This window comes from Parambassis ranga, chromosome 2, assembly GCF_900634625.1.
Source record: "Parambassis ranga chromosome 2, fParRan2.1, whole genome shotgun sequence".
NCBI classification, from domain to species: Eukaryota; Metazoa; Chordata; class Actinopteri; family Ambassidae; genus Parambassis; species Parambassis ranga.
Genome location: NC_041023.1, coordinates 26,853,229 through 26,876,130, shown reverse-complemented (window position 1 = coordinate 26,876,130; position 22,902 = coordinate 26,853,229). Strand labels below are relative to the sequence as shown.

General features: G+C 40.2%; 2 protein-coding genes across 2 annotated transcripts in view; one reads left to right on the top strand and one right to left on the bottom strand.

Moving 5' to 3' along the window:
- Positions 1 to 19,732, top strand: part of cog5 (component of oligomeric golgi complex 5) — a 40,787-nt gene extending 21,055 nt beyond the window's left edge. Inside the window, exons 8-22 of the mRNA XM_028400184.1 lie at positions 932 to 1,091; positions 1,689 to 1,801; positions 1,909 to 1,986; positions 3,842 to 3,923; positions 8,677 to 8,881; positions 10,838 to 10,999; positions 12,236 to 12,335; positions 12,476 to 12,586; positions 17,103 to 17,165; positions 17,785 to 17,888; positions 17,975 to 18,212; positions 18,286 to 18,362; positions 18,504 to 18,630; positions 18,718 to 18,797; positions 19,235 to 19,732. Coding sequence (XP_028255985.1) covers positions 932 to 1,091; positions 1,689 to 1,801; positions 1,909 to 1,986; positions 3,842 to 3,923; positions 8,677 to 8,881; positions 10,838 to 10,999; positions 12,236 to 12,335; positions 12,476 to 12,586; positions 17,103 to 17,165; positions 17,785 to 17,888; positions 17,975 to 18,212; positions 18,286 to 18,362; positions 18,504 to 18,630; positions 18,718 to 18,797; positions 19,235 to 19,343 — 1,809 coding nt within the window. The 3' untranslated portion in view covers positions 19,344 to 19,732. The remainder of the gene's footprint in view (positions 1 to 931; positions 1,092 to 1,688; positions 1,802 to 1,908; positions 1,987 to 3,841; positions 3,924 to 8,676; positions 8,882 to 10,837; positions 11,000 to 12,235; positions 12,336 to 12,475; positions 12,587 to 17,102; positions 17,166 to 17,784; positions 17,889 to 17,974; positions 18,213 to 18,285; positions 18,363 to 18,503; positions 18,631 to 18,717; positions 18,798 to 19,234) is intronic.
- ndufa5 (NADH:ubiquinone oxidoreductase subunit A5) lies at positions 19,715 to 22,626 on the bottom strand. The gene is made up of 5 exons (XM_028400187.1): positions 22,548 to 22,626; positions 21,029 to 21,073; positions 20,753 to 20,869; positions 20,609 to 20,674; positions 19,715 to 19,911 (listed from the first exon to the last, which is right to left on the bottom strand). Exons 1-5 carry the CDS (start codon positions 22,566 to 22,568, stop codon positions 19,810 to 19,812), a joined length of 351 nt encoding a protein of 116 aa, XP_028255988.1. The 5' UTR covers positions 22,569 to 22,626; the 3' UTR covers positions 19,715 to 19,809.
- Positions 22,627 to 22,902: the final 276 nt, after the last annotated feature.

Sequence of the window (22,902 nt, the reverse complement as noted above, 5' to 3'; positions counted from 1 at the left end):
CTTCAACTGTTTCTTGATGTACACCAACCAGTACTTTTGTGCAGCATCTCTGCTGCTGTTGCCTAGCAACCTTGTGGCGATGACAAGACTGTTGAACATCATTATTTTTCAGCATGAAACTCCCTTTGATACTATATGTCACATTCTTTCTTACATTTCTGTTTGTGTACAGACAAATCAGGTACGGCCTGGTGATCGGTTAGTTTGAGAGGTCTCTGGAGTTAGCTAGCATCACTCCCTGCTTCCAGTCTTTGAGTTACGCAAAGCTAATGATTACACAGTTGTGAGAATGAACTCTGCACTTGTGTTGTCAGCTGGCTCTACAAAGAAGACAAATGATAGGTAGTATAAAAATAACAGCAAATATGCCGGCAGAAACGTGACAGTCATTTGTTCTGGTGCCATCACATCACCTTTATCTGTGGTTGATATTTGTATTTGTAATGATGGACAGCCATCTCTTAATGTTTGTACAATGCTTTGTAGTTCCTACACCACTCAGTCTTGTGAGAAACAGTAGGACTGAAGCTAAAAATAATTTTCATCATTGGTTATTCTGTCAGTTGTTTAAAACTCTCTTTCGTTAAGAACAAAATGCTCATATGTCAATTACACTATTGTACCCTGAAAAATATTTTCAGGTTTGGCATCGTCTTCTTATTCCCTTGCCTCTTTTCTTTTGTTTTTCTCTTTTCTCTTTTTGAGTCTGAACTTTGCTGTGCTATCTATTCACAGCTCTCTCTCATTAAATCAGTGTAAAGTGTATTTTTAGTTGCTGCTGTCACCTCTGCACTTGCTGGCAAACTCAGTGTTTGTGTGTGAAACTACCAGACCCATTAAACTGATTTCACTCTGTACAAAAAAGAATGACCAGATGCCAGCCTTTCTTTCTCTCTCCTTATTTCCTCTCTTCTCTCATTTTGCCAATCAGAACCCGACCCAGGTCGGCACGGCTCTGCAAGTCTTCTATAACCTGGGAAGTCTCAGAGAGACAATTAGCTCTGTAGTAGGAGGTTACCGGACCACCATACAGGACAACATCACAAGCGCTCTTGACATCAAGGGGCTGACGCAACCAGCCAACCCCAGAGGTAAGACCTGAGGCTGATGTTCATAAGGAAGCCTGCTTATGCATTGTCCTAATTTTGAAAAGACAATGGCATTTTCTAATTTGACCTAGTTCATAATTCGGCTTGATCCAAAATAGATTATTATACCATGGCTACAGAGAATAGTTAATTCTGGCTGTAGGGCATGCGTTATTTTCATGGCTGTGACGAAGTCACGACATCATTGTTCTAATTAAATGCACTTTCACATAACCAGCCCTGATTAGGTTAAGTAGCCCCTCACCAGGCCTTAATGAAAAATGTTTGGACTTAGAAGTGCCTCAGACTTACACTGTGTATTCATAGCCTGTTACATATCTTTTATCTCAACTGTCTTGTTGTCCAGAACACACCAGGAAGTCACACTGTTGCACTGATGTCCCTTCATTTACATAAATGACCTTAAAAAATGATGGAATCTTGTATTTAAGTCTGACTATGCGAGCAAAAGGATTGCAAATATCTCAATACATGTCTCAAAAATTCTACAATCATGAATATTCTTCCTGTTTGAATGGGGAATAATTAGTTGATGGTACTACAAAACACATGAACACACTCTGCTTTTCTTCTCTATAGGTGCTCCCGGCAGAGCAGTACTACCAACACCAGGCAACACAGCAGCTTTCCGTGCTGCTCTGTGGACTAACCTGGAGAAACTGATGGACCAGATATGTGCTGCCTGCAGACAGGTACACTCATTATCTGACTGTACAGCCAGAGTGTTGAATATGACATTAAAAACAAAAAGCACGACTGATGAATTATACATAGGTACATCTTATGCTGCTTTTTTTAGGTGCAGCACCTGCAGAAGGTCTTGATGAAGAAGAGGGACCCTGTCACTCATGTCTGCTTTATCGATGAGATCATCAAGGTGGGGTGTGCAATTTTCTCATATGATCTCTGGATGAGGTGGTGTCTGTGGATGTTTTCTCACTAATGTTAGATAAAGAAATGGATGGTTCAAACCAAAAGACTGCTCATAGAATGCATCATGTTAGACCTTGAAAAGTATAGCTGATAAATATGGTCAACTGATGCTGCTTGACATCATGATAAAAAGGTAACAGCTGGCTTACCCCTGCTCTACTTGGCTAATAGAAAGCCGTTTCAATAGTACACATATGCCTTGTTCTGTTACTCAGGTACTGTTGACATACTATATAGGTTACAAATACTCTTTTGCCATGATGACACTAGTGAGGGAACAACCACACAGCTGAACTTACATTGTTTTCAATATTACAATTTTGCAAGAACCATAGGTCTAATTGACTATTCTAGAAGAAATACTAATTAAAGGCAAAACAACGAAACCTTGCAAAAGCACCAGCTCTTGAGCATGCACGTAACTGTTCCAGTATTATCAATAGTAATCAAAGCAATCATTAACACATCAACATGTTCGTTGTGAGTGTCTCACTGTTTTACCTCCACAGAAACCTAGTTGTAGAAATCAGAGCCAGAGACTGTTACTATGGAAACAAAGCTCTTACGAATTACCCAGAGATGGAGGTGTGAGTTTGAGACCTAATGACATGTCTAAATGCAAGGCTCCTAAGCAGTGCAGCTGCACCATCATCTTCACTGTTCACACTAATTACAAAGAAGAGAAGACGTGGATTGTGACAAATGAGCTGCAAGTTATTATGCAGGCGGTAAATTTTTGTATAATGTAATTGGGCATGTACTGAAGCAGAAACTCTTTAATGCAGAAATAGCTGTTATACCTATCTCCTGGGATTTTTTTATGCACGGTTACACAGATTAATACGCTTTGTTGCACCTTTTTGCTCCAAACTTTTAGGATAGGTTTGTTTTCTCCTCTCCTCGGTCGTTTCATTTTAGAGAGAGAGAGAAACACTCCTTTAAAGCTTACTTTAAGCATCAGTGGTTCAACCTGATAAACAGATCGAGTGAACATCTCTTATTCTTAAGTTTCAGGTTTGATTATTGTGAGCAGGATGAATACCTCTGTTACAAGTGCAGATTGCTTCAGCCAGACTATTAACCTGCTGTGAGCGATAAGACCAGTCTGGCAGGCTCTGCTTCCCTGTCAGTGTTACTATTGATTTTTTTTTTTTTTTTTTATATGGCACTACTAGTTTCTAAACCTCAGCATGATTAGCCCCCTGCTTATATCACTGATTAAAAGGCTTGCATGGACTTAGTTTAGTTGTCACTAAACTGAGTGTTCCACAAAACATAGAAAAAACATATTTACAGCTGGATTTATGGATACAGATGTAGAAGGAACAAACAAAAGGGCTAAACACATTAGCAGTTGGCACAAAAGTTTCAACTTACGCTGGTGTGTTTCGTCACTGTCTGCTGCGCCACATCATCCACTGTTTTTGAATTCCACTTACCTGCACTGTAAAGTGATAAGAAAAGGGAAAGGAGAAACACTGAATCACAAAAGGCAGAAGAAGTGAGTCTGGAGAGGTCAGACAGCTTTACAGCCGACCTGCAGCAGGCTTCTCTAATGGTTGACTAGAGGACAATACGCAGACACAAATGTCCAGTCCCATTGAATAATTACAGCACTTTCCTTAGACAGGCTGTGTGTTTTGGAGGTGTATATGTGTGCCTTGGTTCCGTCTACAAGCATTTAATACTTTTTTTTCTTCTCTTGCTTAAGAGCCATGTTTTGTCTACAGTTCATGTACAGTTTGAACTGTGCTGAAGGCAGTAATTTCAACACATGTGTAATGTCTGTCCAATGACAGGACGGTCAGCCCGACTTCCTCTACACTTTTTGGACTGATGTAACCAACACACTTAGTGAGGAGTTTCACAAAGCCACTGAAGGTAAGAATGGTCTTTATACTGCTGTTCAAACACAGGATACATTTACCTTAATGCTGGATTCCATTAAAAAAAAATAACCTGGTGCAATTGCTGTGTTCAACAAGTGTAAACATTGCCTTCTGAATCTCTTGTGTGTGTGTGTGTTAAACAATTTAGACCACCTAAACATGCAGATATCGGTCAGCTTCCATGCTAATTGTGGCACAATTAAAATCAAATACAAAATGCTGCTTCTCATGCCTCTACAATCCAGTTTTTCACTTTACACTGCACACTAATGGCAGCCTGCAGCTCCCTCAATGAACACTCAATTAATTTTTGTCATGTGACTGCCAGGTGAGTCAGTCATCACTTCCTAGTTGCAACAAAGAGTGCAGCGTTTTTAGACTTTTTAAGTTGTTTTTTTTATTAATTTAAGGAACATTGGAAAGTTTAAAACCTTTGTGATTAACATTCATAGTCTGGCTTATTAATGTGACATGTTGAGTTCAGAGAGTTAATGTTAACGTTATGTGACGTGTTCAGAAAACATTGTTCCAGTCGATACCTATTTATTTTATGCAAATCAGTTGGTAACCTTGGTAATGCATATCAGTGTAATTGCTGGCTTGGATTTTCCCTGATCAAATAGAAAGTTACAGTGGGGAAAAAAAGTATTTAGTCAGCCACCAATTGTGCAAGTTCTCCTATTTAAAAAGATGAGAGAGCCCTGTAATTTTCATCACAGGTATACCTCAACTATGAGAGACAAAATGAGAAACAAAAATCCAGAAAATCACATTGTAGGATTTTTAAAGAATTTATTTGCAAATTATGGTGGAAAATAAGTATTTGGTCAATAACAAAATGTCATCTCAATACTTTGTTATATACCCTTTGTTGGCAATGACAGAGGTCAAACGTTTTCTGTAAGTCTTCACAAGGTTTTCACACACTTTTGCTGGTATTTTGGCCCATTCCTCCATGCAGATCTCCTCTAGAGCAGTAATGTTTTGGGGCTGACGCTGGGTAACACGGACTTTCAACTCCCTCCAAAGATTTTCTATGGGGTTGAGATCTGGAGACTGGCTAGGCCACTCCAGGACCTTGAAATGCTTCTTACGAAGCCACTCCTTTGTTGCCCAGGTGGTGTGTTTGGGATCATTGTCATGTTGAAAGACCCAGCCACGTTTCATCTTCAATGCCCTTGCTGATGGAAGGAGGTTTTCACTCAAAATCTCACGATACATGGCCCCATTCATTCTTTCATTTACACGGATCAGTCGTCCAGGTCCCTTTGCAGAAAAACAGCCCCAAAGCATGATGTTTCCACCCCCATGCTTCACAGTAGGTATGGTGTTCTTCGGATGCAACTCAGCATTCTTTCTCCTCCAAACACGACAAGTTGAGTTTTTACCAAAAAGTTCTATTTTGGTTTCATCTGACCATATGACATTCTCCCAATCCTCTTCTGGATCATCCAAATGCTCTCTAGCAAACTTCAAACGGGCCTGGATATGTACTGGTTTAAGCAGGGGGACACGTCTGGCACTGCAGGATTTGAGTCCCTGGCGGCGCAGTGTGTTACTGATGGTAGCTTTTGTTACTTTGGTCCCAGCTCTCCGGAGGTCATTCACTAGGTCCCCCCGTGTGGTTCTGGGATTTTTGCTCACAGTTCTGGTTCATTTTGACCCCACGGGGTGAGATCTTGCGTGGAGCCCCAGATCGAGGGAGATTATCAGTGGTCTTGTATGTCTTCCATTTTCTAATAATTGCTCCCACAGTTGATTTCTTCACACCAAGCTGCTTACCTATTGCAGATTCAGTCTTCCCAGCCTGGTGCAGGTCTACAATTTTGTTTCTGGTGTCCTTTGACAGCTCTTTGGTCTTGGCCATAGTGGAGTTTGGAGTGTGACTGTTTGAGGTTGTGGACAGGTGTCTTTTATACTGATAACGACTCCAAACAGATGCCATTAATACAGGTAACGAGTGGAGGACAGAGGAGCCTCTTAAAGAAAAAGTTACAGGTCTGTGAGAGCCAGAAATCTTGCTTGTTTGTAGGTGACCAAATACTTCTTTTACTGAGGAATTTACCAATTAATTCATTAAAAATCCTACAATGTGATTTTCTACATTTTCTTTTCTTATTTTGTCTCTCATAGTTCAGGTATACATATGATGAAAATTACAGGCCTCTCTCATCTTTTTAAGTGGGAGAACTTGCACAATTGGTGGCTGACTAAATACTTTTTTTCCCCACTGTAAATCTGCAGTCTGCTGTGCTTGTATCCTGCTCTGTGTGCATTGGCAGTACACAGTATCCCTGAATGGAACTTAATTCGTTTGTTCTACAAGTTTTTAAGTATGCTTGTAGTTTGCTTTCTTTCCTTTGCTCCATATTCATCTTCTGCCAATCCCAAGTGAAGATGAATAACTGAAAGGTCAGAAATCTTTAAAGTTTCTTTCAGACAGACAGTAAAATTACGGCTGCAGGCAGCACAAACAACTGGAGGGAGACTTTGTTTAGTGAGCCATAATGTCATCCATAATCATCAGGCCGTAACAGGAGCTCAGTTAACAGCAGGAAATCAATGGGGCTGTGAGTAATAATCAGCCTGCTGTTGGTGGAGCGATCGGAGAACTCAGCAGTGTTATGTCACCTTTGCCTAGGTTAAAGTCAGTGCGTGTATTACACCACCACCACCACCACCTAACAAGGATGTAGCAGACAAAACTTCCAAGTCTTGATGACAGACAACCAATACGTACTTAAAAAAATGAGTGTGCGCATCCGACGGTTCAGTTGATAGACATCAATACCGGCGACGTAGATGTATTTTGGAACTTTTGAGAAAGAAAACAAAGAACAATTTGGAACATGTTCTAAATGGGAGCTGATTGTTGCACCTCCCTAATCATCCCTCTCTTGTTCTGCCTTCTCAGCAGAGTCTCTCCACAGTAATTTGTGAAAATAAATCAACAAATGAAATGCCTCACCCCACCCCTCAAAGCAAAAATAATAAATAAATGACGAGTGGGTGTACGAGGTAATCTAGGAGAAGGACTCAGATAACTAAAGACTTAATTATTCCAACGTTATCATCTCTCTCTCACACACACAAACACACTCACTCACTCACAGATCACATGGAGGCGTTTCACTTGAGAGTTGTCTGATTACAGAGAATAACAAAGTGAGAACAGGAGAGGCGGATTTGGCTGCTTGCTAACATACTTGGCTTCAAACTCGTAACTGAAAAGACCTGCAGTTTCTGACATGCTCCTTTTGTGTGCGATATTGCTGGACAAAAAAAAGGCAGGATGATGTGTTTGTTAACATGTGAGTGATACAGAGGTATGTTTGTTTTAGCTTCACTTTACCTGTTTGCCTTCCTATTTTTTGTCACAGCTGATCATTATGTCGATATTTCTTATTGTCGACCAATCCAATGTGCAGAGCCAAAGCAGCACTGATGCATCCTACTAACAAGTACTGGATGTGCATCAAAACCTGATATATTTGTTCCTCTGGCCCACAAACCATTGTTGCGCACAGCCTACAATGTCACATCACTGAGCCACACTACACTTCTTCATTACAGTGAGCACATTCAATCCATCCATTATCTTTATCCCGCTTCGTCCTGCAGTGCAGGGTCATGGGGGGCTGGGCACATACAATATATTTGTTTAATTTGTGCCATTTATACTCCTGCACCCTAATAAAACAACGGGCACGTACTGTCAAATATTCCTTGATAGAGAGCAGTGATGGAGCGCAAACCGAGAAAGCAAGTACATATAGACATAAAGCAGTCAAATGAAAAACATATTTAAAGTTTGATTACACGTGTGCTGCACAGAACAGAAATGCTTAAACCCCAATAAAAATATTTCCAGGGACCCTAAAAAAGTCCCTCACATTGATGATTAATTATAATAAACAGGTTTTTTGATTGATAATAGGCCAATAATAGCAATGCATTTAGAATTATGTGTTAAAAATGTAACTTACCGTAACTTTGTAAGCCACAAGTATCAATCACAACCTTGTCCAAACCTGGTCTGTCACTGTTTAAGGCACCCAAGATATTTCCTTATCAACAATTACACTACGTGCAGCTCGTCTGCATATTGTTGACAGGTATTGGGTGTTCTGTTTTTGTGTGTTTGAAACTGATGAAGGTTGTTCTTGACTGGGCACCCTGATACTGAATACAACCGCTGAAACACCAAAAATATTTCCAGCAAAACATCTCTCTGCTTCTTCCCTTCTTTGATCAAAGTTTTACTTTTTTGCCTCCCTCCCTGTGGAATTTAGTTACATTCACTTTTTTAATTGAAGTACATGCAAATGTAGAATCTGCAATAAGTGCTCCATAATACCAGAAATGTATTGACCAAGAAAATTTAAAGTATTTTTTTTTCCCTTTCCTTCTCGCCTCTCTGGATTTCCATCAGTGTGGGACATGCTGTCAAATCTTCTGAGAAGAAATGTTCTATCCAATTCTCACTTATTTCCAGCCATCTTTTTCCCCTCCCAGTGACCCTATGCTGCACTTTTCTTCTGTATAGAAATCGAACTTTTGTTCGAAGTTTTGTGAAACACTCACCTTTAGAGCCAGTTAAAATCTTTTCAGAGTTTATTAAGCACAGGCAGTTAGTTGTATGTCATCTTATTTGTTGTAATTTGGGTGTAAACTTCTATTTGTGCTTTTTTTACTGTATGTGATGACATTAATAACATTTGTTTCCTTTTCTTTCAACTCTGTAGCCTCATCCTTCCTGAAGCAGGCATTTGAAGGGGAGTATCCCAAACTGCTGCGACTGTACAACGAGCTGTGGCGCCGTCTGCAGCAGTACAGCTCCAGTCTGCAGGGAGCGTTAACAAGCAGCGGAGGGATAGACGCATCCCTGGACATGACCGCTACGGAGTCGGACAACCAGGACTTATTCACGCATGGCAAACAGGACTACAAGTGAGCCCACACAAAGTAACAGCAACAATAACAGTCGCTGCTGGGTGTGATCCTTACAGGGTGGCTTAATTTGTTTTGTGTGAAGCAAGTATCTAAATATATGGGTTTTCAACATTATGGATCACATTTTTATTATGTGTTACATTTTTTCTTCTAGGTCATTTTAAACTGCAGCTATAGCTATTTCTGTGTGTGGTTACCATGGTTACACGTTATTTTCCTATATGCTGAGGTTAATGGAAAAAGCTCACTGTCCGTGTCTCTCTGCTTTGCAGTGATAGCACAGACAGACTCTCATCTGTAAAGCCAGTTAACACTATAATTGCCAAAACGCCTTGCATTGTTCCCCTGCACTTACCAAATACACTGGTCAGCCAAAACATATGACCGCCTGCCCAATATTGTGAAGGACTTGTGGCCAACAAAACAGCCCTGAGATGAATTTCATGAAGATGTGCTGTGATATCTGGCACCAAGATCCCTTATTTCCTGTTAGTTCCATGGTTCCAATGTCCATTGTTACGTTTTTAAGCAATGGACAGAGGTCAGCGTGAGCACACAGTAAATTGCGATGCACTCTGACACCCGACTATCAGAACCAGGACGGGCTTCTTCAGAGGTTTGACCTACAGCAGCTCTTCTGTTTGGATTGTCTGTTGTCTACTGGAACCACACAACCCAACTTTAACTTACAGCAATGCATCAGTGAACCCTGGTTGCCCATGACCTTGTCATGACTTTTCATAGGTACTGACTACTGCTGCCTGGGGACATCTCACAAGAGCTGTTGTTTTGGCGATGCTCTGACCCATTTGTTGGAGTCACAGTGGCTTAAATCCTTCTGCTGCCCATTTGTGCTGCTTCTAATATGTTTGAGGACAAAATGTGCTTGTTAATACTGTGTATCTTACCCACAGACAGGTGCCATGATAACCAGATTATCAGTATTTCACCTTGGTCGATGGTCAGAATGTTATGGCTGGATGGTGTTTTCAGGCATTTCTTGAATCCTGCTCTGTCTCAATTCAGAGTCAATGAAGGTGTGGCTTTTGTGGATCTCTAGGGTCTCACTGAGCTTATGGAGGATTACCTCTATGTGAATAACCAGCTGTCACAATGCACTGCTCCTGTTGCTTAGCAACTTTGACAGCTGTAAGAGATGTAAAAGCACACCCCTAAAGCTGTTAATGTTCCTTTGGGGGAGTCTGGGCAATGAGTCTTGGGATCCATTGGGTCGTTTTCAAATGTAGGACATGAAATTGTATGTCACTTACAAAGCTGCAACAATGGAATTTTGTGTGAATTTGTGAGTGGTTGGTTGATAGTATCAGTTGAAGGTACATTGATTCCAGGTATTTTATCATAAGAAGAACTGGAAAAGGTCTGTGTGAAAAGGTAGGAGGGAAAACAGTAAAATGAAGGAGTGCAGGTGCACTGTAGAAAGATTGACTGGAGAACAAAGGAATGATGTAACGGGTGGGTGAAGAGGGAGAGAAGACATGAAAGAAACAAAGTCCTTTCCTGTATGTGCACAAATGACAAGAGCAACTGAGCAAATTCTCTGGAGTAAAATGTACATTAAAATACACTTTACATCAAATACAAAGAAAGCATTTGACAACATAACAGGGCAATGTCTGCACGGTGATTAAGCGATGGTGCATACACACACACGCATGCACACACACATGCACACACACACAAGCATGCATGTCTGCATTGAGTAGTAATGGGATGAGACATGGTGGCATTTTGCTCCCACTTATGTCGGTTTAAGCTCCATTAATAAATGTCAGCCCATATATTCTGGATAATTACACGCTAGATAGTGATTCTACCATCATAGAGTCGTTTCATTTTGAAAAGCTACGATGTATTAATATAAATATTTGAGGAAAAATTATTTTGAACATCTTCTGTTTTTCATTGTGTGTCTTTGTATGTGTATGTGTGTAGCCCAGAAAAGGCTCTGAAAGACTCTCTGCAGCCGTACGAGTCAGCCTACCTCTCCAAGTCCCTGTCTCGCTTGTTTGATCCCATCAACCTTGTATTTCCCATGGGTGGCCGCAACCCGCCCTCCAACGATGAGCTGGACAGCATCATCAAGACCATCAGCAGGCGAGTACAGTACATGTCCTACAGCCAAACCCTCTGGAAGTGGCAGAAATCATTCAGCACTGCCCCTGCCACTTCTTGTCGTTTGACAGTGTGTCGACATGTTTGAAGGCAGTACATTTATTCAATTAGACAATCTGTCAGCCAAGTGTTTATACAATTATATTAGCTAATAAGTACTTTGTTATTGTTTGTAATGCAAGAAAGCTCAGCATAAGAATCTCTAGACCATCATGGCAGTGACACCGGTCATCCACTCTTGACTGGGAGCCGATTGTGTCTGTGAACCTCCGTCGACCTGACTTGATCATGGTCGCCTCTAGGGAGAAGCTATCCACAGTCTCACCGATGTAAACAAGCAATGAAGCGTGTGTGCTCAAGCCAGTCTGGAAAATCCCTAATGAGCATGATCCACATTAATGGGAAATACACCAGCTTGGCATAAACCACTAATTAACCTTTATCCACATTTCTGCCATTGATGTGCAAAAGCTTCGCAGCCAGTGACTTGAGGAAATAATGCAGTTGAAAGAGAAATGATTGAAAAACCAATAGCAAGGTAGTTTATAGTGTCCTCATTATTCCACACAGATATGATGGTTTTGTTCTTCACGGTTGACTCAAGCACCCTCTGTGTGACATGCTGCCTCCTGTTGTTCCTTAGAGAACTAGAAAGTGCCAGACACCTTAGTGATCAGGGTCAGTCTCCTCTCGCAAAAAACTCTTGAGGTCCGATATAAAACTCTAAACTCATTAAAAATAAAGTGTTGTGTTACAGAATGACCAAGCAGCCTGTGTGCACAGTAGCATAGGTTTTAGTGCCACTTTTGCACAATACTCTGTACATGCAGTATGAAATGTTATATTCTCACTTGTCAAACATCAACCATAGTGGAGTTTGGTAACTAAATTTGGCTCTCGTCAAAATGGCACTTTTCAGCTCACTAGCAAATGTCAAACCAAAATAACAGTGCAGCTTCATGCCAGTAACAATGCTGGAGGAGGCTTAACTGTATTCTTTCTGCTAAAACTGGAAATGTAACTCCACAACTCAAATAACAAAAGGCTTTGAATTTGAATCTAATAAAACATTTAGAGTTAATAAAGCACTAACCTTCATGCATATAAGGAACATGTAAATAAATATAAATAGATATTATCAACACTGATTAAAGCATGGTGTTGCTGCAAGTTTCATTTCATGTAGTTCATTTTATTTATTTGTTTGTTTGCTTGCAGCGAACTGAATGTAGCATCCGTGGATCCAAACCTCTCTCTGGCTGTGGCTAAGAACGCTGCCAAGACCGTGCAGCTCTTCTGTGTCAAGTCTGAACAGCTGGTGCGTATGGCATTATAGCACGTGTGTGCGCATGTTGGTGTAGTTCTAGAATTCAGTTTTATCAATGGGATTTTTGTGGTTTGTTGTGTGTCTGTGTCTAGCTTTGCAATCAATGAGTCTACCCCTCCCTCTGTCTGCAGTTGTGTACTCAAGGTGATGCCAGTCAGGTGATTGGTCCATTAACAGAGGGCCAGAGGAGGAACGTTGCTGTGGTCAACTCCCTTTATCGCCTGCAGCAGGCTGTCTCCAAGGTAGGAAGTAATACTTTGTGTCTGTCTCAGAAAGTTTCAATCATTTATCTTCACTAATCCCAAATAAAAAAAACAGATTTCTGCATCATCTGTACCACCGCTTCAGAGATAAAGCCAATAATGTTGATTATCTCATGAGAACAGTACATGTCCAGGAGTCAATTCTTGTAATAAACAAGTCATTATGGATCATACAGCTGTTGGATCACCTCTGAAACAGCAGCGCCTGTTGAACAAACCCAGTGCATTCTGGTTGTTGAGGTTCCACTTTGTCACATAAGCCTCTTTTCTTTTCATTTTTTCTACTGAACATCAGTAAACATTAAACACATCTCACATCCACACTGTGTTTTCAGCAATCCGTAAACTGCTAACTCAACTCTTTTCAGACATGAAATACACAAGCAGTTACATTACTGGTTTCAGCTCACTAAGTGAGGCCTTGTCGCCTTTTTTTTTTTTTTTTTGAGTGCGGTCACATAAATGGTCCTTACAGCTTCAACCAGACATGAAAGAGCTGCTGTTTAAAAAGCCACAGAGACGGTATGATAGCAGGTTCGCTGTTGGAATGTGATGATTCTTACCCCGGTGGCCTAGCTGTGACGACATGCACCATAACACTGGAATACCATTGGTCATTGGACATCATATCGCTCAGTGATACGTAGTGACTTATTTTTACACGCTTATTACTTTCAGCTTTTGTTAAACTGCATTTCATGTGCCAAAAAAAACAGTGATATTAAAAGGTGAGCAGTGTGTTCTCACAGCCCCGTTAAAGATGTATAGTGTGTCCTGGCTCAGCAGCTGAGCTGATTAATAGTATGGAAACACAGTACTCCCATTAAATATTTAACCTTTAAGATATAAGATTTTACTGTGGAACTCAAAGGGTGGATTTTTCACAGGCAGAACACACAAGCTTCACATAAAAAGGCCTCAGCTGCACTCCTGCACCACCCTGAGCAGCCAGTGTCTGTCATGGAGATATATAAAGATATATATATATATAAGTCATATGTGAAAGTGTTGCCAGCTGAGTAGCTGGGATTATTATAAATATATTTCTCATCATTTTTCTTTCTTTAAAGTGGGAAAAAATCTGTTTTTTTTGGGGGGGGTTTGAACAATTAGATTTTACATTATAGCACATCTGAAAAGAAAAATCGGTGGGGAAGCAAAGTGTTGTCATCACATTTTGAATTTTAGCAAGCATATATGTTTGACTTTGGAGCCACTAAAAGATTTAACCCTCATGCATTGTTCGCAAACACTACCCTAATGTGTTGTTCGGGGACAAAAACGTCCCCTAACTTTAACGGTTTTAAAAATATATTAGATAAATATTTTTTTGAAATTTTTTTGCATAGACCTTTTAATTAACTTCTGTTCTAATCAACAGTAGTGAAAAAATCATTTTCCCCCAGGATTTTAACCCTTTAATCACCAATTTTATAAGGGGTGGTGCTGAAGATTGAAAAAAAAACACACAAAATGGCTCATTTTTAATAGAAAAGGTGAATGTGGACTGGATTCTTTTTAACCTTTATTACAGTCTTGGTCATGTCAAACATCAGTAAAAAAATTGACTTTATTGCATTATTAGTTTTTGCACAGCACTGGATTTTCTTTTTTTCTTCCTAATGTGTTGTTCGGGGACAAAAACGTCCCCTAACTTTAATGGTTTTAAAAATATATTAGATAAATATTTTTTTGAAATTTTTTTGCATAGACCTTTTAATTAACTTCAGTTCTAATCAACAGTAGTGAAAAAATCATTTTCCCCCAGGATTTTAACCCTTTAATCACCAATTTTATAAGGGGTGGTGCTGAAAATTGAAAAAAAAAAAACACAAAATGGCTCATTTTTAATAGAAAAGGTGAATGTGGACTGGATTCTTTTGAACCTTTATTACAGTCTTGGTCATGTCAAACATCAGTAAAAAAATTGACTTTATTGCATTATTAGTTTTTGCACAGCACTGGATTTTCTTTTTTTCTCCCATTTTGTCCCATAGACTTACATTATAAACACACTTTTTTTGACTGCACAGCCATGGCACAACATAATCATGCATTCTTGATTGTTGGTGGTTTACCCTGTTGGTAGGAGGTAAAATTTATTATTTTTACAGTTAACAACTTAATTACCATATTAACCCTTTACCTGCAGGCCTGTGCTCATGTACTGTAGTTTCTGGCTTGTATATGGAGTTATAGGGAGTATTTTAGCACATAATTGTGTGTCTACACACTGTGTGTGTATGTTAGAGAGGAAGAGAGCCATTTGCACACTGATCTTGTTGTCTGTGAGTACACACAACCACAGAGTCTTCATAGTAAACAAAAACAAAGAAAGTGTTGCTATGCATGTGTGGCCCTTTGATGTCTACAAGTGCAGACTAAACAAAACAAAAAGGCAAGTGGTCTTACATGTGACCTTGTGGTCATTTGATGGTGAGAAGAGCAGAAAGCAACATGAAGAGAGGATTCATTTGTGCACAATCTCTGGAAATGATTGTGCAGCCTGGCTCTATGAAGGGCCAGGCTGTGAAGCTGTGAAGGCTGCACAAGTAGATCCGTCACTTGTTCACAAGTGAATCCTTCATTTGTTCACAAGTGAATCCTTCACTCATGCACAGGTGAATCCTCTCTTCATGCTGCTTGCTGCTCTTGTCACCATTAAATGACCAGGAGGATGCATGCAAGTCCACTAGTGTTTTTGTTTTGTTTAGTCTGAACCTCTCAGCATCAAAGGGCCCGGCACTTACTTTTAGGGCTGCAACAAATTTACTTTACTTTACTTTACTAAACTACTTTTAATACTAATTTTAGTAGGGGACTAAACTGTAGATTAGATTTGGTTAGTCAATGATTATTATGTTATCAAGTTATCTATCTATGGTGTCTATTTAGTAACATGCACATGTACGTATGGTCGTGTGGAGCGCAACACACCATGGAAAAGGGGCACTTAGACTTCACTTAGACTAATTCAGTGACCTCAACTGAGACACTAACCTAAAAGTAAAGTCACTCTACTGGAGGACGTGTTTTCCGAAAGCTAAAAAAAACAAAAAACAGCTATTTTACCCATCCACAACTTCAGACGCCAGAACTCCTGGATGTTTTCATTTTACATGCTTATCCATCGCCGTTGTACGTCTGAATTAGGTACACTTCACTTACTTAGTAACTTTATTTTCCTGACTTTCCTTCCCTGACAGTGTGCAAATGGCTCTCTTCCTCTCTAACATACACACACAGTGTGTAGACACACAATTATGTGCTAAAATACTCCCTATAACTCCATATACAAGCCGGAAACTACACTACATGAACACAGGCCTGGAGGTAAAGGGTTAATATGGTAATTAAGTTGTTAACTGTAAAAATAATAAATTTTACCTCCTACCAACAGGGTAAACCACCAACAATCAAGAATGCATGATTATTTAGTGCCATGGCTGTGCAGTCAAAAAAAGTGTGTTTATAATGTAAGTCTATGGGACAAAATGGGAGAAAAAAAGAAAATCCAGTGCTGTGCAAAAACTAATAATTCAATAAAGTCAATTTTTTTACTGATGTTTGACATGACCAAGACTGTAATAAAGGTTCAAAAGAATCCAGTCCACATTCACCTTTTCTATTAAAAATGAGCCATTTTGTGTTTTTTTTTTTTTTTCAATTTTCAGCACCACCCCTTATAAAATTGGTGATTAAAGGGTTAAAATCTTGGGGGAAAATGATTTTTTCACTACTGTTGATTAGAACTGAAGTTAATTAAAAGGTCTATGCAAAAAAATTTCAAAAAAATATTTATCTAATATATTTTTAAAACCGTTAAAGTTAGGGGACGTTTTTGTCCCCGAACAACACATTAGGGGGTAAAATTTGCCCACAGTGTACCGTTGACCTATGAAAAATTTTAAAATCATATTAACAAAATTTATGTAAAATTAAGCTTATTGAGGAAAAATGATTCAATTTGTCCACATATTGACAAAGTTATGGCCAAAATAAACAGAAAAAATTCTCTCAGAGGACAAAAATGTCCCGAACAACACATGAGGGTTAAACGTACTTCAGCTTGTATGCAACACAAATAACACAAATTGTATCAAAAGGGGGGAAGAAAGAAAAAATTTCACACCTCGTTGCATGTTTTTCCCTGGCTTCCTGTTTCTTCACACATCTCTACTGAGCGTGGAGTCCTGCCGCATAAATGACAACAACAGAAAATGCCTAGACTAAAAACAAGGAGAATGGCAACAAATCACTCATTTAAATGTAGCTAAAGGAAGTCAAACAATTAAAAAATAAGAATGTCAGTAAATGAGTCGTATAAACTTCAGATATAAGCACATAAAGTGAAAAACATGATAAAAAATGGGTGATATAGAACATTTGAACAGACGAGGATTATTATTATAGAATCTGTATTTAAGCTTTCATTGCTACCAGGGTTGTCAACTCTTACAGTGTAATATAATGTATGTGTCTTTTGTATTTGCAGATTATTTCAGGTTTGGGTTCGTGTCCACCGGCGGCTGCAGAGGCGCTCTCTTCTTCTTTGGAGGTAATATCATCAATGCTGTAAAAATACTGTATCACATATTGTGTAGTTTTTTTTAATGGAGAGCTTAAGATTTATAAAATCCACCCCCTATTATCAGAATTGTGAGTAGTTGCTTCAAACCTTTTAAGATCTATTCTCTACATTTATGCCTCGGCTTATATTTGAAAACCATGTTTCCACAAGATTCAGATGTTACTGTGTGCAACCATAAATTAGATTAGTAGTTACCAAGGCTATCATAACTAGACTGTTATAACAAATCAAATAAAGGATTTATTAACATGAAACTACTGTCGATGACAGCGGATGTGTTGTGGTTGTTGTATTTAAACACACCAGGAAAGGTTCACTTGATAGGACCATGTCTGCAGCATTCCTGTTATACACACACACACACCTAGGTCCAGAATTTCAGCAGCTGATAAAATCCTTGTATCTTAAATGTAGATCGGTTATCTAAACCTCATGTATGTATGTACCTTCTGCTCACCCAAAATCATATGTTGCTATAGCAACAGGGAGCCCCTCAACAGGTACACTGTAAAGACGTTTCTGTGTGTACTTCCTCAGAGAATTTGACAGCACAGGATTCACTTTGTTTCCTTCCTGTTTCTGTCAGGGGGTGCAGGCCCTGATGAGCAGTGCCGTTCAGCCTCTCCTGCAGTCTGTGAGTGACTCCATAGAAGCCATCATCATCACCCTACATCAGGAAGACTTCTCAGGGTCAGCAGCCAGGCCTCTTATCCCTTTCAGAATCTGTGGGACCTGTGTATGTTTGCGACCTTGACATTTGTCTGTGTGTGTTTTAGGCCTCTGTCAAGCCCTGACAAGCCGGACGTCCCCTGTTCCCTGTACATGAAAGAGCTCCAAGGTTTCATCTCCAGAGTGATGGCTGACTACTTCAGGCACTTCCAGTGCGTAGACTTCATCTACGAGAGCACCGAATCCATCGCACAGAGGGCCATCGAGCTCTTCATCCGCCACGCCAGCCTGCTGCGTCCGCTGGGGGAGGGCGGCAAGATGAGATTGGCTGCTGACTTTGCACAGGTGAGGAAGACTCTCTTGTAAACAGGGCAGCTTCATTACCTTCATCAGACTGACTCAAGTTTTTGTGTGTCAGATGGAGATGGCTGCGGCTCCACTGTGCAGGAGAGTGTCTGATTTGGGAAAACCATACAGAATGCTCCGCTCCTTCAGGTATGTTTAACGTTACACTCAATTCATTACATGGAACAATTACATATATAACATACACCAAAGGGTGGACTATATGTGGAGTACATAGACACAAATGGATATGTTATGTTATGTTTATATGATGTATATTTTGTATTTCAGGCCGCTGTTGTTTCAGACCAGCGAGTTGATAGCCAGCAGCTCAGCAGTAGGGGACCTGATCCCTTATAGCACCCTGCTGCACTTTCTCTTCACCAGAGCTCCATCTGAGCTCAAGTCACCTCACCAGGTCTAAAAACACACACACACACACACACACAGACAGACCTTAAACAAGTGTTGAATCGCCATATTAAACGGCTTACTCCCCCAACAGAGAGCGGAATGGTCTGTTGCTCGTTACTCGCAGTGGTTGGATGATCATCCCTCTGAGAGAGACCGGCTCACACTCATCAGGTCAGCTTTTCATTTGCTTATAGTGCTGCTACACACATTTGAGGTTGTGTCAACCGAAGCACACAGCTCAGACTAACACTGACGTAACTATTAGTGTACACACTCACACAGATTTTAACTGCAGTATATGAGCAGCCTCTAGTGGTGAACTGTGCCTTATGCTTGTAGACGTAATTAACTCATCAGGCACCATATATACGTACACAATATTTTCAGCTTGCTTGACAACCTGCCATGTTTGTCCTGTATTGTACTCAAGGTTTCTTCCTGTTAAAAGGGAGTTTTTCTTGCCACTGTCTGCTTGCTCGGGCGTTCAGGCTCTGGGTTTTTGTAAAGCACCTAGAGACAATTGTCCTATCTCTATCTCTTAATCTTTTTGCTTAGATCTGCAACAAGTGAAATGTATTTAGACCGTCAATTCCATGTTCTCATTGAAGGGGTGCTCTGGAGGCCTACGTGCAGTCTGTCAGGGCTCGGCAGGGGAAGGAGTTTGCCCCCATCTATCCCATCATGCTCCAGCTGTTGCAGAGAGCCACCAGTTGTTGACCAGTGGAGCCTGAAGAGGACACAGCTGTGTCGTCCGTTGTGATTTTCATCGGTATGCAGACAGAGGACATTTTCGTGATAAGATAGCTCTATGCACACTACTTAATATCCTAGATGGATGGACATATTTATAACAGCTGGATCTCTGCTAAGGTTTAACTAATTAAATCTGACCGAATCCAGTGACTTTGTATTGTGAAGGGATACATGGGATGTTTATGACCAAATGTGAATATATAAGCAACATGTCCATTGTAAGCACAACGTAATGACATTTGAAGAATCACTCTGTAAAGGTCTGTTAAAAGAGGAACGCTTGTGTGTTGCAGGTGTAAAACAGTGAATATGTGACAATGATCCCCAACAATAAATGGAACGTATTTGCAGAACTTTAATGTATTATTACTTCATTAGAAGCAGAGGTATAGATCTCACACACAAGCAGCATGACATAATAAACATATATTCAGATGGGCCATTTCCACTGGTTTGGAGGAGGCTCCTCTATCAGCGGCTCCCACGGCTTCCACTCATTCATCTTCCTGGACAGAGACAGCTCACACTCCGCCTGCACGCAGAGCACAACGCAGCAACATTGTCATTAATAGTTACATGCAGCTGGAAACAGTGGGAATGCTGAATGAACACATTCCATCCACACTTGTTAATTTCACACGGCTAGCTGTGCAATCCTCTGCACATGTATGCACACAAGTCAACTTTTTATGTACCAACAGCAAAAGCTCGGTGTGTTTCAGATTTTTGCAATGTTTTTACATGTTAACTAGCAAATTTGCTACATAGATGCTAATCTCCGATTATACTTAAATATTTACACACATACTTATACTGTATTAACATAATATTGATAAATATACACACAGCAGCAGCTGTATGCAGCTTTAGTCTAGATCACAGATGCAGACTCAATAGAAAATTGCAGTATATCTTGAGGTTCATTCAACAAACCCAAGCCACTGGAAACTGCTGTGAAAGTACTGTTGTGCGATCTAAGCTAAATTAGCTGGGAGATAATTATTAATGGTGTATCAGTAAATAATTACAGTTATAGTTGCACTACAAGTTAAAAAAGATAACATGTAAACAGGAATATTCCTACTGTAGAATATAAACACCTTATTCTGAATATTGCCTTAACCAGATTAAGAATAATATGGGATTAAACTCACTATATTATTCCAAGTACTAATTTGGGGTGTTTCAGGAAATAAAACTGAACAAGAACAAAATGTAGAGTGACCCACCTGGAAGATGACCTCTTCAATCTGACCACAGTTTATTTTCTTCTCCAGTTTCTCAACATCTGGTTCCTGTGAAAAGAAAGACAAAAACTTTCAGCAAATCAAACCTCTTCATTCTCATGTGTTCGTCATTGCTCACCCACTGACCGTTTTCACATGGTTGAATCTCTCGTGGACTAGCTGCTCTGTGTACTTCCTGTAGGCAGCATCCTGCGGCATGGTCTGCAGCGATGCCAGGATCTTTGAGTATAGAACCCTCAGCCGCTGAAAGATTAAATTAGTTAAAATGTTAAACATGGACAGCTGCTGCATTCTGATGCTGCACGCTATCCATCAATAAAGTTGATGCATTAAGTCTGGGATGAGGAAAAGCTCTGTGCTACATACAGCTGAGCTAAGCACTGTGTTCACCGAGTTGCTTACCTCATGAGGATTCTGGGACACAGCCAGACCAACCAGGCCGGTCGTCTGGAAGAGAACAGCAGGAGAAACACTTACTAAGTCTGAGTCACTTAAATAAATATCAGCTTCTCTGCTGAATGATAAGTACAGATTCAATCCTTGTCTAAACAAAAACAAATGCCTCCTGGACCGTCACTGAAGGATAACACATAAAAAACGCAAGCAGCAGCTTACAATATGGTCTATACATGCTAAGCTAGCACATTATTGGACACACTTACAGCCTAAATGGATGGGACTCCCCAAAAGTGATGAGGACTGAACATCTGGTTGTTGTCTGCAGTCTAGGTGATAAAACCCACCTTTGTGGAATGGACACAAACTAAAAATGTAAGTCGATGCAGAAGAATCAATTTTCTGGCTCCAATACTACATATACTGTGCAGAGTCTGGTCTGATGCTGTCTTTTTCCTACATCTATGTATGCAGCTACCTGCAGGTGGCAGCATGATCATCAGATAAAAAAAGTATAGTGTTACATTTGAGTGTGTGATTGCTGTAGAATAACTTGATGTGAGGAAAAAAATCCATCCACACATTAAAACAAGTCTATCTTTTATGTAGTTATTTACGTCTTCCTTCCTGCCTTGAAAATATTAGTCATATGCTAATGTTAGTGGTGTTCCCACCTACCCCGTGTGTATAGAAAAGGTTAACTAGTGATTATGTTGTCTGGTGATGTTTATTTACGTTTTAGGCATATATAAACTCCTACAACAGGATTTGAGACTGTGCAAGACAACAATATGATTGCCAGTGCCAACCCAGCATGGTAATTCTGTGGGACTCTCGCTGTGCCTGATCATAATCTCCTTCATTCTGATGGCCGTTCAACACATGTGGATGATGTAGTAACTAGTGACAGTCACAACTTAACATGGGCAGACTTCCAGAAGTGCAATCATCAAAAATGATCCGTCTTACACAGCAAAACTCAGGTATTGTGAGGCAAAGAAGCTTGACCATAGAGTAAAGCTTAAATAAGCCATCTTTGATGATGGACACTGTCACACCGTGTATTCTTCACAACAACAACGGTGCTTTACGGTAACTTCCCGTTGGTAAGGGGAGTTTTGTTTCCACACAAAATCTACAATTGTAACAAAGATTACCTGTTAGAGGTTCTGCTACTTTCTCGATGTACAATATTGTCGTTTCGCGCTCATAAAAAGCAAATCAATTAAAAGAAATAAATAAATAACACTGCTACGAGATGATCAGCATGTCTCACTCCGTCTGTGAGTTTTCTTTTGTAACAGCTGAGCTTTACATTTCAAAAACAGGGCTACACTGGCTAGCAAAACAGCTACTAGCTAGCTAACACTGCACAGAACTGCCGAATTCAGGCCAACTGCCGAAGTCTATCGTGAGTGTCCAACCTCAGTAGGTGTACCGTAAACATCTTTAGCATAGTCAATCCTGACTTCTTTGTCGTGGTTATTTTTTATCGGTAAATACAAAACATGACCTCTACTCGTACCTTTTTCAACAGCCCAGCCATTCCTCTCCGCGGACAGGATTCCCAGCTACGACTTCCGGCCTCCAAATGTGACGTCGGCTTTACGTGGGGTCTGCATTATTATTACGCATGCGCAACAATAGTGGCACGATAGCAGGTATTTAAAGTCGACACTCGATGTCCAGAGATGAAGCCGTGTGGTTGAGTATGAACAGCACAAATTGATCGTAATCATTTCAGAGAAAATGGCTGCGACTAAAACATGGTGTTCAAACAGCACATGCTGAGGAAATCCAGACATGTGTCAGCGTGTTTGTGCACAACTGTCCTTCATGAGCCTTTGTGTAGTACCTGCTGTGCTGATGGTCCTCCTCAG